The 15462-nt window shown below is 39.0% G+C and overlaps 2 protein-coding genes across 2 annotated transcripts; one reads left to right on the top strand and one right to left on the bottom strand.

The window, feature by feature from the left end:
* The first annotated feature begins 4915 nt into the window (after positions 1-4915).
* On the top strand, positions 4916-5609 carry Smp_082030 (family C56 non-peptidase homologue (C56 family)). Its single transcript, XM_018795299.1, has one exon. It carries the CDS (start codon positions 4935-4937, stop codon positions 5487-5489), a length of 555 nt encoding a protein of 184 aa, XP_018649625.1. The 5' UTR covers positions 4916-4934; the 3' UTR covers positions 5490-5609.
* A 3109-nt stretch (positions 5610-8718) lies between these two features.
* Smp_166430 (putative 20 kD nuclear cap binding protein) lies at positions 8719-14445 on the bottom strand (the record flags this gene model as incomplete). The annotated part of the gene is given in 4 exon segments (XM_018795297.1): positions 8719-8796; positions 12701-12925; positions 12931-13005; positions 14368-14445. Coding segments are annotated over 4 exon segments (456 nt in total).
* Between the last annotated feature and the right edge of the window lie 1017 nt (positions 14446-15462).

Raw genomic sequence — 15462 nt, 5'->3', positions numbered from 1 at the left:
TAAGTCTGGGAACTGTTTAAGTAAATTGACGTACTTGTCATTCTCGCGATGAGGTTTGACCAATAAATGTATAGACTTCTCATTAGATAGAATTCCTTTGATTACGCTGCTGTGATCGGCAAGTACCAGCTTCCGGTTTCTAACGTCTACGAGTATTTTATGTGATTGCAGGAAATCAACACCGATAATGGGAACAAGAACATCAGCTATGATGAAGTTCCATGAGAAGTTGGATTTGGGACCGAAATGCAATTGCAAATGTCTTTTGCCGTATGTCTTGATCTCGGATCTATTCGCGGCTCTTAGTTTCAGTATGGGGTCAGGTGTCTTTTTCCCGAGTGCAGTAGGTGGTACTACACTAACCTCTGCCCCGGTGTCGACTAAGAACTGTGTTCCGGTTCTTCTGTCCGTGACATATAACAAACGACTTTCGTGTGAGTTGTGGCCGGTGACCGCAGTCGTCACTAATTGTCGGCCTTGATGTTCCCTTTTCCGTGTGCTTGCAAAATTACAGGGAGGAATACACTTTTTAGCTTGTTTACCGAACGTTTTATGGTACCAGCAAATGTTATGTCGGATGGTGCTTGGACTACGACGTGTACGACTTCTGGACCTTCCTCTACACTTGCAGTGATAGGCATTCGAAAGTTGGAGCTGAGCTATCTGTTTAGTGAGGACTTCGACTGTCTGTCGTAACTCGGCGATCTCGTCGGTTGAGTTTGTTTGTACGTGTAATACCGAGTGAGTCCTGGTCCGCTCGTAAATTCGATCGGCTATATCCGCCAACTTGTCAAAATCGACATCCTCGTCTCCAATTGCGAGTATCTGCTGTATGTTTTGTGGGAGGCGTCTGAGCCACAATTGATATAATAGACGTTTATCAACTATACGATTCCCTAAAACACTTGTCATATGGCGTTTTAATTGGGAAGGTGTGTTATCACCTAGCTCTACATTGGCTAAAAGTTGATCGATCGTCTGCTGGTCAGTGAGAGATGTAACACGTATGACCTCTCTTTTTAGGCAATCATATGGTGAGTCAGGACCCGGTTTAAAAATGACGTCAGGCACTTGCTCAATAACGTCATCCGGCAGCAACGAATTTGCGTAACTAAATTTCGTGATCTGGCTTGTGATTTTGTTTGTAACAAAAAAGCTTTCTAAGCGTGCAAACCAGAGTTCTGCCTTTCGAGGATTAAAAACAGGTAAAGGTACAGAGATGGCACCCACGGAAATAGACTTAGATGAAAGGCTAAGCGAATTATCGAGTGACATGACACAAAGAAATAATAACAGTAGCAATGATAATAAGCTGTGGACTAAGATACACAATATGAAGAGATAATCAACAACAACAAGAAATATAAATGAGAGACTCACGGAATAAAAAAACTGTCACTTTGGGTACAAATATGCGAGTATATCAATATAATTCCAAAGGGACAATGCTATGAATGAATATATTATGACTGTCAACGAATTGCTAATAATTGTAACAGTAATTCCAATGTGAAGTTCTTTATGATATATGCTTAGAGAATATGCAGCAGACTTGTACAGAGATGGTGCGCGTTCAAAAAGCGGATTACCAACTTTGTGGAATAATGGTGCGTGTTCAAAATGCGGCTCACCAATTTTGTAGAGGATTAATTCCTCTATATCTGACTCCAATAAATAAATTATATCCCGCTAACTGAATATTTACTGAAGGCTAAATCTCCTAGTAGAATTACGGGTTTACTCGAGATTATTCAAAAGCCTGAACACCAGTTATAAAGATAGTTTATTGTTGAAGCTCGGTAAAATCCGCAAGCGTACAGATAGCAAGCACACCGGGAAAACAAGTGTGTGTGTGAGTGTTAAAAATCCATATATATTTTTGAGTGTTAATGGTTGTGGATAAATTATTGATTGTCTTTGTTTACAACCAATGAGAGAACAGATTAAGGATTGATGTGCAGACACATGCGCTCAATCAGACTCACACATAAATTTACAAAGTGGATTAAATGTTAGGATTACAGAGAGCACACAAATAATACAGTAGTTGAATGGGCTTGCTACACTCGATAGAAGACTGTCGCTAATTCTGGAGCACATGTTTAGAATCAGATCATACTCTAGTGCGAGCACGTATCTGTCTGCGTCTTACTGGACGTAAGAAAGACACTGTAGGTAAGCCTCTAAGGGTTCTACTTAATGATAGGCAAGCTAAAAAAGTATTTCAGGGACAACTGGAAAATCAGTTGGGCAGCCATGTAAGTTGTGCCTACCCCGAGGCAGCGTGGAATGACATCCGAAAAGCTGTGGAAACAGCAGTGATATCCGCCAGTAAGGTAAACCATAAGTTTAGGGAGAAACAATGGATCTCGGCAGCATCTACCGCACTGATAGACGCTCGAAAACTCATCCCACCTGGCTCTGAACATAACAAAGAGCGGAGTCAGCTCAAGCGAAGGCTAATAAGAAGCCTACGTAATGATCGTGAACAGTCGTGGGTAGCGAAAGCAAGATAGATGGAAAAGGCAGCGGCAATAGGTAACAGCAGACAGCTATTCAGACTCGCTAAAGAAACCGGCATTAGGAACCCAACTATCAGTGAAACCATCTCAGATAAAGATGGGCATATCATTCATTCTCAATCCAGGAGATTGGATCGATGGGCAGAACACTTTAGGGATCAGTTCAACTGGCCTTCAGCCACACTTCAGTTACCCATGATCCCCAGTCGTCCTGAATGGCGAATTGATGTAAGTCCTCCAACTCTCTACAAGGTTGAAAAAGCTATCGGAAATCTGAAGCGAGGGAGAGCAGCAGGCCCTGACAGGTTTACCCCTGAGATTTTTAAGGATGGTTGTCCAGTACTAGCAGCGAGATTGACTGAGGTCTTAGGTAGAATCTGGGAACTGGACGTAATTCCATCTGACTGGTCCCAATCACTAATTGTGCCAGTCAATAAGATAGGACATAAGTCCTCCTGTGACAATCACAGAGGGATCAGTTTGACTAATATAGTGTCTAAAATATTAGCTTCAATAATACTTGGACGCCTAACCAAAGCACGTGAAGAGCAGACTAGAGAAGACCAGGCTGGTTTTCGACCTGGACGTGGTTGCATAGACCAGATATTCACTCTACGTCAGGTCCTAGAACATAGACATACATTCAGACGTCCCACAATAGTAGTATTTCTTGACCTTAAGGCGGCATTTGACTCCGTTGATCGTGAGGTTCTATGGCAGTGTTTGTCACTGAAAGGAGTACCAAAGAAGTACATTAACCTTATAAAGGCTCTCTACTTGGAGACAACTAGTCGAGTTAAAGCTTATGGCGAACCATCATCAGAATTGATTACCTCAAGTGGTGTTCGTCAGCACTGTCCACTCTCTCCATTCTTCTTTAACTTTGTCGTTGACATGCTTTTAGAGATATCACTTTCATCATTTCAATCTCCAGGAGTTGAACTTTTACCGGGAGGCTCACATGTTGACTTAGAATACGCCGACGACATAGTTTTATTTGGTGAAGGCGCTGACAAAATGCAGAGTCTTCTGACCACCATAAGCAACTATGCAGGCACGCTCGGGATGCGATTCTCACCCTCGAAGTGCAGAATGTTACTTCAGGATTGGGTTGCATCGACACCTGAACTAATGATAGGGAGTGAAGTAGTTGAGCGTGTTGGCTGCTTCACTTATCTTGGTATTCTCATCAGCCCTTTTGGTCTGGTGTGTGACGAAATCTCAGCACGGATACAGAAGGCTCGTCTAGCTTTCGCTAACTTGCGTCATTTATGACATAGGCGAGATATCCGTCTAGCAACAAAAGGACGGGTTTACTGTGCAGCAGTTCGTTCCGTCCTACTTTATGGCAGTGAAACATGGCCGATAAGAGTAGAGGATATTCGTAGGCTGCTAGTATTCGATCATAGGTGTCCTCGACGCATTGCTCGTATATCCTAGGACCACCGGGCAAGTAATGTAGTTGTTAGGAAACGGGTAATAGGTAAGGATGGCAAATCAATTGATGAAGTAGTGAAACTTGATCAGTTGAGATGGCTGGGATACGTGTTACGTATGCCCAACCACCGACCGCCCCGACGTGCAATGTTTTATGGTGTAGGAGTAGGTTGGGAGAATGCTAGAGGCGGCCAGACCAAAACGTGGCACAAGTCCATGAAGTCACTGACAGTCTGACTGAGCCATGCTGGTAGGTGTAGACTACCTGGTTGGGATTCGCGAGATGATAGCAATCGATTGTTAGAGACCTTGAATGACAGGGCTCAAAATCGTTTGCAATGGCGAAGGTGCATCGACTCTTTGTGTTCTCCCAAATTCTAATCTTCTGAATTCCTCATGTCTCTACCTTTTTTCTCTTTCCAAATTTATTTCTCTGGATTTTACTCCTTCAGTTACATCTTCAAACCCTAATCTTTCGGATTACTGCTTATGCTATTACTACTTTTACCACTATGGGATTCGAATGGACAACTGCATCTTTGTGTTAATGTGGGATGGCAACTCGAACTGATGTACATACGTACGAAGTTCTACGTTGTGACTGACTGACTGACATAGTTGATTACCTAGTAGCGCGCGAGCTGATAATCCTAGTAACCATATAACCATGATACAAGCGCTTTCGTTTAGAATAACGAAAAATTTGAACTCAGTTGTTGTTGGAGAACTGAAATACCTCTTCTGAGTGTTACCAAAGACTAAAAGCCGTTCGTTAGTACAACATTGAAAAATCAAGAGATCAAATAATATATACTGGTTAAAACTGCATCTTTATTAAAAGACATACCGCAACAATTGGCATACGTCAACTGATTTACTATTTTTTCATTGAAGATTGATGACTGCGCAAGAGCTTAATAAATATATTGGACGTTGAGTTCATATTGACCTTGACCCTGATCATCAAGAGCAGAAATGAGTGCATCAGCCTTGTTGATTCTGTCTGAGGGAGCTGAAGAGATTGAGGCTGTGACGGTTGCTGATGTACTGGCTAGAGCAGGGGTAAACGTTACTGTTGGTGGACTTCAGGGCGATGGAGTGCTTAAGGGAAGCAATGGTGTTTGTATAAAGCCAAATGTTTCACTTTCTAGCGTTTCGTCAAAACTTTTTGATCTGGTAGTAATGCCAGGTGGTATGGGTGGTTCTAATGCTATGGCGTCATCGGAATTAGTTGGTAAAATACTTAAAGAGCACGAAAAACACGGCAAGTACATTGCAGCAATCTGTGCTGCACCGATCGCCCTAGAATCCCACAAAATCGCTATAGGAAAAAGGCTGACATCTTATCCAGGCTTCCAGGATCAACTTCCGAGTTATAAATATTGTGAAGACAATGTTGTTGTTGATGATAAACTCGTTACAAGTCGAGGTCCAGGAACTGCATTTGCTTTTGCAATGAAATTAGTTGAATTGCTGTGTGGCAAGCCGAAAGCTCAAACTCTAATAAAAGGCATGCTTGTTTCACTTTAAAACATTTAAACTTCCCGGTTCTTATCTTTTTATTCCGTCATGGTAGATTGGATAGACTTCATATTCATCCAAAATACTTTTCATACGTTCGCACAAATAAATTTCAATAACTACCGTGTATTTTTTCTGTTCGTTTTATTGTATCTGAATACGATTTTCTCGTGAGATGTTACATTTATTCCCTAGAACAGTACACAAGTGTAAGTTGCACTGCGATATCCGGCTTGTAGGAATGAATATTACAAAGGGCGTCCATTGATACCGAATTCGAGTCGTTTCACTTGTCTATTTTCAAACTATCCACGCTTACATGGTTGATCCTGTATATTACAATATAAGCTCGTAAAAGGATTCTACATGACTACTGTCGCTAGTTCAATTATTATATCAGTGCAATCCCATGATCTCCAACTGGCACATCCGAAAGGGTCACTGTGGGGAAATGAATAAGTGTAACATTTGCTTAGGTATTTCAGATAAGAGTTATAGACTATGTGAGTTTCCCAATAGTTGATTCAAGCTTTCAGGATATTAATGAGACCACTAAACCTAATCAGAAGTCTTGATGCTCCCTGACGTGTTTCTTAGTATGTCGATATTTTATGAGCATTTACCACACTAGAGCCAATTAATGTAGTTCCCAACATTTCTGCCTGGTAGTTTGTACGCAACTGGCAACCCCCTATCTTGATTGTGTCCCATGTATCCAGTCAGGAAGTTGTTGGATGTAAGTATTGTATACTAGGTGGCTTTTTCGTAAGCATCTGATAATGAAGAGTCTTGGACCGTTCAGCCACCTCCTCGAGACTGAGTTACGATCTTGTTAAAATCATCATAGCGACTAGTGTCGGTTAAAAATACTACTTTCTACCTTATCGTTGAATGTGTTGACTAGTGTAGGGCGTACCATATCTCTGATACTAAGCAAAATCAGTCTTGATACTTTCGAGGAAACTGTAAAATTAGTTTGATTTATACTTTCTTGAATGAGGCGTTAAAGGATGAAGATCTTAGTTACTTCGCATGTACATCTTTATCCATTCTGACAAATGGATCTCTGACTAGGCACGCATATCGAGAGCGCAGGACTCACTTTGTAATCTACGACAATACCGTCTCCTTAGTAATTGGCGGTTAGTTATGCGGCGCGAATTAACTTCCCATTATATTCTGTAACTGTACAGGTTGGTGATGCTTCACCTAGATATTGCCAATGAGCTTCACCCACCCTGACCGCCATATAGACAATGTTGGAACGAAACGTAGATTTCCAAGCAAAGTAACCTAACCTCCGGGTTCCTTGTAACTTTCTTTAGTCAGTGTTCAAGTAAAAGACTCCTCAAGTATCGTCCTACTCCTATATTAGTGAATACCCTGAGTAGGCAATCGGAACAGGCAGTTACTTCTTTACGGAATATGGGTTCTATTCAGTGAACAAACAAATCACGTCAAAAATAAGCACAGGGCTGTGATAGCAAAATCTGAACACAGGGTTATAGATAGTAAAACAGCGACCTCTATGAATAAATACTCCAAGTAGAGCTAAAAATGATTAGTAGATCAAACGCCTTCAGCATGACGACAAGCATAATGTACCCTAGTCGGCCTTATCCTCATCAACATATTGACACCACTCACCATTAGTCGTACCACATTTATTCGATTTGTTGTCACTGTTACTATTCGGAAATGGGTTACCTACTTATCTTCCCATTCTTGTCCCATCATTTTGTAAAATTTCCCAAGCACGTTTATAGATGAGAAGCGTTACAACGTAGTAAGATTGCGTCGGTTGAAATTAACCACACAACTCAGCAGTATGTAAAAACTAGTATATTAATATCTGACAAATAAGTGTCTACGTCTTGATTATCCATTAATACTAGCGGAACAGTAGGTCTGTACAGTTCAGTATGCACTACTCCACGACAGTGGGTCAATCATAGGATCAGTAGAATGAGTTTGACTGTTATCACTTCATTTAGAAGACCTGGATAACGGTAGACTGGTGCTTCACAACAATAAGTACTTCTCAGACGCTAGACAGTTTCTTAAAAGTTAATACCAGGTTACTACGTACCCCTGGTCCTACGTTGTAGCTGACTGACTGCGTACCCCTCTATCACGAAGAAACAGATAAAAAGTCATGCGAATGAATGGCAAATGTTCATGGAATAGTTTAGACGTTCGGTAGTTATTGTTGTAGAATTTAAGCTCCCAGGAACCTTTGTTGTATTGGAAGCGGATTAAATTATTGGTAACTCGTGGGAGTTATTTATAGACTCTTATTACATATATACATTCTTATTTATAACTATTAAGCAACTAGACTACATATATTTATATCTTTTATCATAAGCTTTCATTTGACTTACTGGTTACTATTATACGATTTAACATTCTTGATTTATTCCCAGTCTATCACTTACAGTCCCCTATATTCACAGCCACTTTCGGATTTATCCTATATAATTATTTTTTCATTTCATCGTATGATGCGGTCTGGTCTGCTTATATATAAGCTACGTATGTCTGGAACATATTATTCATCTAGTGGAGGCGGATACTATGTTCTGGACTCAACAGACACGGCTAGGATCTACTATATTGAGGAGCAATAAAGATTCAGAGTTGATAGAAAACTGCTAGTGCTAAGGAAAAGCTCATAAAATTCGATATTGAGATTGGCGATTTTGTCACCTGTTAACCTCTACCGACCCAACTGGAAGGTAGAGACCATTTAATAGGTTTTTTAGGGGACTTGATATTCTGACATAAGATATAGTCCGCTTGAAAAAAACTAGTGCCTAGTAACATCCAAGGCGAATATTTGGGAGCGTGATTTAGGGTCTGACATTGTTTGATGTTCTCATTCCCTATACTCTGTAACATGAACAAGATTATGATTATCAGTTGCAGAACAGTCTGGAATCGAGGCAAGTTTTGTATATGACCACTAAATGTTAACGTAACTCACGAAAACATCGACTTTCACACATAATAAATTGCCGGTTAAATACGTTGTCCATTAAAACATTTGCCTTTCTCGTCTTACTTAACTCAAGTTAGAAGAGGTATTAGTATTCCAAGTCCTCAACGAACAGTTTTAAATTTATACTACTGTTTATCGGATATATGTATATATCATTTTGCGAAAGAAAGCCGAACTGTATGTACATTAGTATTATTTGTTTCTATAATATTAAAATACAAGATATAAAAATAATAACTATTCTCCATCTCGTTGAGCCAACTTTCCATAACCACCTCGTTCGGCGTCATAATCTTTACGGAATTCATCTCGTACCTAAGGTTATTTATTAGAAGAAAACACAACAACATACATAATCTTCTCTTAGCAACACTGATAGTTGATATGAATTTTGACATAAAACTAGTGTACAATACCGCCTACATGAACTCGACATTAACATTTGGTTGTAACCAGGAAAAAAAATTACCAATAGGTTAATTTTAAGCACAAAGGTTGCATAACGAAGTAGAGTTTTGGCTTTAAAGGAGTTTAATACTAGTTAAGAACACGGTTAAACAATAACAAGAATTTTCAAACCACCGAAAAAGTCCAATAGTCTCATGGTGTTCAAGGGTTATGCCCAACTGATATCAGATCGCTGTTAAAGCTATTTTCTTTTCAACTAGCCGAAGCATGATAGATTACTCGTAGAATTTTATTGATATGAGACCAGATAGGTAATGCTTAGTGTTGCCTTCAAAATTCAACTTCCTGTACCTGACTTTCTGTATCAGTATTATTTACAATATTAGCTCCATGGTATGGATGATTAACATGAATCTTTGTTAGAAGCATAGAACGATAATCAGTATTACAGTGAAATTTGATGAGAATCAGACTGAGTAGCTTGTCCTAACGAAGGTGATAATTAATGGGTACCTTAAACACAAAAAAATATTGGTACAAAGGGGGCACCAGATATATATGTGCCACACAAATCTCATTTGATTTGTGTGAGGGCTATCATACTGCTCAGGTGCCAAAACCGAAGCAGGTGGTTTTCTTAGGAGGCCACACCCGGAGCCTTTGACCTAAAAGTCTGATCCATAAGGCAGTGGAGCATCGTAAGGAGATGCAGTCCCATAGTAGCTAGTGACCAACGATTGATTCATACGCCATTTGTTCCATCAGGATACTGCAGCCCATGTGCACCATTGGTTTAGAATCAGGGTTTTCCAACTCTTCTAGGTGAACTTTCCGTGTCCGCCAACCCAGTTAAAGCGCCGGACCTTCGCTTTTCGTCATTTCAATTTCATAAACAACACCCGTGGTACGAGAAGGCAGTGAGTAGAACTTCCCTGGCAGGGGTTATATAAGCGTGGCCATGTGATAGCATTTCAAGAAGAAGAGCGGACTCTACTCACTCTCGGCCGTACCAGAGCATTTGAGGGCTGATAATTAATAGTATTTCACATAATATAATGATGTTTATTTCATTGGGATGTTAATGCTTTAGTGATGGCGTTATTCTCAATTGTTTGATATACGAAGAAATACATAAATAATGCGAAAAGTAACTGATGATCATAACCGAATTAGAGGTAATGTCATAATTTGGTTATGATATTAAATGACTTGAAAGTAAATTAATAGGATTATTCCTCAATTAATTAAAAAGATTCATCATCTATGTCTGGTACCCTAGAAATCGTCCCAATTCTAGAATCGATACTTAAGTAAACTTCTGAATAGGCAGTCACCTCGTGCTGAGATTTCTATATTGGACCAAAAAATAATATTGAACAAAGCCATTAATGATAATATATTGTGCCAGAAAGCATTTCACATTTTGACAAAACAGAAATGCCTTTCATTTAATGTTTCCGAAGATTAATGGAGAGCTCTATGCTCCTTATAAAATAATAGAACGATTGTCATCACCAAGCCTGACAAAGTCAACAAAACAGAGGTTATGAACAAAAGAGACAGAAGAAAAAGCCCCTGAACATCTATCTATGGGATCGTTTGTAGAAATCGATTCAAAAAACCTTTATATGTTTAAAATTAAAGTTAGACCTGAGACGAGCGGAGTTCTAAAAGAACTAAAGGCTTTTATTGGCGTTTCCTTATAGCCTAGTTTATATCTCAAATCCAACACATCACGTTTTTATGGGCTACCGAAAATTCACAAACCTGATATCCATTTAAGACCCATAGTAGGCTCCACAAATACCCCCACATGTGCTTTATCTTAATATCTAAGCAATATACTGAAGCCATTTCAACATGACCTAAGTAATGCCTTAAAGGATTTATCCGTATTTAAACCGAAGACTTCGGAATTTTCTATCAACGAGGACAAAACAATGGTGAACTATGAGTCAGCCAGTCACAACGTAGAACTTCGTACGTATGTACATCAGTTCGAGTTGCCATCCCACATTAACACAAAGATGCAGTTGTCCATTCGAATCCCATAGTGGTAAAAGTAGTAATAGCATAAGCAGTAATCCGAAAGATTAGGGTTTGAAGATGTAACTGAAGGAGTAAAATCCAGAGAAATAAATTTGGAAAGAGAAAAAAGGTAGAGACATGAGGAATTCAGAAGATTAGAATTTGGGAGAACACAAAGAGTCGATGCACCTTCGCCATTGCAAACGATTTTGAGCCCTGTCATTCAAGGTCTCTTCAATCGATTGCTATCATCTCGCGAATCCCAACCAGGTAGTCTACACCTACCAGCATGGCTCAGTCAGACTGTCAGTGACTTCATGGACTTGTGCCACGTTTTGGTCTGGCCGCCTCTAGCATTCTCCCAACCTACTCCTACACCATAAAACATTGCACGTCGGGGCGGTCGGTGGTTGGGCATACGTAACACGTATCCCAGCCATCTCAACTGATCAAGTTTCACTACTTCATCAATTGATTTGCCATCCTTACCTATTACCCGTTTCCTAACAACTACATTACTTGCCCGGTGGTCCTAGGATATACGAGCAATGCGTCGAGGACACCTATGATCGAATACTAGCAGCCTACGAATATCCTCTACTCTTATCGGCCATGTTTCACTGCCATAAAGTAGGACGGAACGAACTGCTGCACAGTAAACTATGATGTATCTTTATACATTACTATTCCAATTGATAAGTGTCTGGACCTTATTAATGGCTTACTAGAGGATGACAATATCTAGCAGATGTCCATTAAACATTAATCAAATCCTGAAATCTTTTGAACTATGTCCAATTTACTTGAAACTATCAAGTTTAACTTTGGCATTGATACCTACATACGATATTTATAATAAGAAAGTTGTGCTTATTTTTTCCTTGTAGGATCCTATTGACTAGTCCATCTCTAGTTATGTATCAGACTGACTAATAAGTATATCTTAAGCTTAAAACCAGAAGTAGACAAATTAGCAAATATCGGTCAATCGACAAGTTGCGGTTCTGACAATTGATTGAAATAAACTAATAATAAGAATTGGAGTTACCATATTTTTGAAAGATATGTCTTTACAGCCAATTTATAATCATTAAATAGTTTTTAGGAACTAGAACACAGGTAAACTTTCTGTCCATAGAAGAATTTCGTCCCTTGAATTTTCAAACTTTCTTACCGTCCCTCACATTCTGACAAAGGTATTATGCAGACGAAAGGTAAGATAAAAGAACACAAGTCTGGCGAAGTTTACACTACACTTATCATTTCATCTTACATAACAATGATAAAATTCGCACAGTTACGCACTACAATATATCGTTTATTAGACAAATGAATATGTACATCGGAAGACCATTTCGAGGTTGAGGAAACTACAGGAATCCTGGACAACTTACAGACGCACGGTATCTGTGTTAATCTGGAGTCAACCGTCATGTTGACAAATTTAGCATGGTTAGCATAAATGTATCTGCCTAATGAGGATAGGCTAGATCACATAACGAAGATCATCAAAATAAACTGGTCTTAAATTTGTGCAGAAGTTTTGAGAGTATTACTTTTTTTGAGGCTTGAGTTGCTTATGAGGTTACTGGAGTAATTATTCCTTCATTAATTTTTTATCATAATGTGAAATGTAGCAAGTGGGTTGATGTACATTTTCTTGAGGTTCTAAAGTTCTAATGTCTATTAGTACCTAACTAGTATGTAAGTCCTCAAAGTATGTAGTTAGCACAATTACGTATAATAACGAGAAATTAAAGCATTTTACCTGTCCACCACTTCTTCCTCGTCCATACTGTCTTCCTTCTTCAAAACCCGCATCCCAGTCTGTGCGAATTATTCGATCATCTAATCGGGTTTTGTTAATATATCTCATCGCCATTTCTGCACCGTCCCGTGTACAATATTCCACAAAACAAAAACCACATGGAGTTTTATCAAATCTGTGTAACCCCAATAATAACGCGCTTGATTTCGCCGGCTCGGCTAAATAGTTCCCAAATTTGTTCTTCACGAGTATAGAAAGACAAATTCCCGATGTATAAAGTGGTAGTTTCTCTTAAACACTGAGATAATTCCCGTGGAGAAAACTGAAATTAAATTATAATGAGGGTTATAATATCTTGTCACTCTTTTAAGCACAACAGTAATTCTATGCTAAGACAGGTAACCATGAAATAAGGGTAGTGAATAAATTATAAAAATATCATGCCACCAATTATCAAAACATGGGTTAGAATTTCATTCCACCTGCTCCAGTTTGGAGGGCTGAGTAGTGCCATGATCCCTAATGAAAAGTAATTAAAAGGCAATTTTAAAAAACCTATGATCGATGTTTGCATCACATTGTTAAAATTACGACAGCATATGACGACTCTTGTAGTTGCTTGCCTTTTGATAATTCTTCTCAGCGACTTTGATTGCTGTCCTACAGCCAACCGTTTCAGTGTTAACAAAATGGTCTTATTTAGTTGTGGGGATGATTAGATCTTAAATACCTCGTATTTTAGCTTTGAGTAGTTGTGCAATCCATTGAGACACAACCTCACTAAGTAACTTGTTGACTTGGAGGCGATATATTGACAAAACCTTTATTACAGACCGTTTGATATCTATAAAAATACCTCTAAATCCACGTACATAAATATATATCAAAATGGAGAGTTCATGGTATGTATACTGAATGCAGTGTTTGAATTAAGGTAAAATTTAAGCTGACGAACCAATTTTAACCAAGTTAAATGAACACGTTTACATGGTCTTAAGGAAATATAATAAGTTATATGAATAATCTGGTCAACACTAGCTCAATATCCATGTAAGATCGACCTGCTATTATTTTCCTACGAGCTTCTTGAATCTATGAGCATTTGAGTGTTACTGTTATCCAAAACTTATTTCAGAGTATGTATATTATCTTCTGAATCAGCTTGTTCGTTCCTAAAAGTTACAGACGATAAGCGACCCTTATCTCGACATACTTAACCAAAAAGACATTAGTTTAAATCCTTACGTGGGACTTCGGTTATGTAACTAAAATATCCGTGCGGATAGTTCTGATAGTAATTTTGTTCAAAATACTGTGGACTCGTCTCAAAAGATTTTTGCGATGTGTTGCCCAAAAAGCCGATTGGTAACATATTGCAATGGCAGTAAACGAAAGTCCGGCTTACGAAACATCTGAAGTAGAAATATGTGAATATTTTGCACAATTCATTTGTTAAGCGTATCATATGAATCCTCAAGGCTTTTATACGTTATTACGTGCACCACGTCACAGTTGCAACGGTAATTTTACAACTAATAAACGTGACTTTAGCAGGAAGATATTTTTAAAGAACAGATATTTTACTATGTGCCTTAGAAAGATTGCTCGTACGGGAACAAAACCAAATACTTTGTTACGATGAATGACTAGCATGAAGGTGAATATAGTGTCCAATCACTTACATCATTCCTCCTGTCACGGTAGGGTGATTTATAAAACGAAGCATCTAAAATATCGCACACCGCTTTGTCTCTTGGCATACCGCACCGCGAGATTCGATAAACGCTCATGACCTGGAATGTTTCAAACATTCAGATTTGTTTAGTAAAGACATAAGGCCTATGACCGATGTTATTCCTTTTCTAGTATGCTTCTACGAGTGTCCAGTCTTCTCTTGAATGAGTCAACTGAAGGTGCGGACGCCACTACTTCGGGTAACAGGTTCCAAGATCTGATAACTCTGTGTGAAAACCTGTATGTTACAGGTAATTCGTTCGTTCTTCACTTTTCTACTCACCCATTATGTACTTTGAGATGCCTCGATCTATTGAGAAGAAAAAAGAGAATATATTATGTCCAAAATCATTCCTTAGTATTCTATACATCGAAATCAGATCACCTCTTAATCTGAGATAGGACAGAGTGACGAGGTCTAGCTTTTCAAGCTGCTCTTCGTATGGTCCGACAATACCAAGATTTTCTAGCTTCACGAGTAGTCTATTTGTTAGCACCTTGACAAATACTTTGCTGTAGTTTATGTAGACCACATTTGCTGACTTTCTGTTGTCTAGTGCCTTTATCCATTGCTCCCTTGCTATAAGGAGGTTTGTTGTGCAAGATAAACCTTTTCTGAAACCATGTTGTTCGCTGTTTAACAAATTGTTGCTTTTCACAAATGTCATTATGGTTTTTTTGATTATTCATTCCAGTATTTTAACTATGATACTGGCTAGGCTGACAGGTTTGTAGTTCGACGGAAGTTGTCGCGATCCGATTTTAGGTATGGGAGTGACGATTGCATCTACTACACATTCTGGACTGCGATATACTGCAACTAATTCAATATATTGCCGTCTACATTTCAGCTTGCAACACACTAGTTCACATGTCCGTGAATCATGTGCCAGTGTTTCAGTAACTCGTATGGTTAAGGTATTTACGTGTACAGGATATCTCCATCTCCCCCTCGGTTTAATCCATCAGCCCAACTGGATAAAAAACCAGTCGACTGAATTTTATTATCATACACTTCCGACGTTAATCATGTTTTTAAGACA

The sequence above is a fragment of the Schistosoma mansoni genome, chromosome 2 (genome assembly GCF_000237925.1).
Source record: "Schistosoma mansoni strain Puerto Rico chromosome 2, complete genome".
Classification (NCBI taxonomy): Eukaryota; Metazoa; Platyhelminthes; class Trematoda; order Strigeidida; family Schistosomatidae; genus Schistosoma; species Schistosoma mansoni.
Note: the sequence above shows the minus strand (reverse complement) of the source record. Positions and strands in the feature narration are given on the sequence as shown.

Bases quoted from the DNA above. Each gene is read 5' to 3' on its own strand.
- Smp_082030 (XM_018795299.1), top strand. From the start codon at position 4,935: ATGAGTGCATCAGCCTTGTTGATTCTGTCTGAGGGAGCTGAAGAGATT.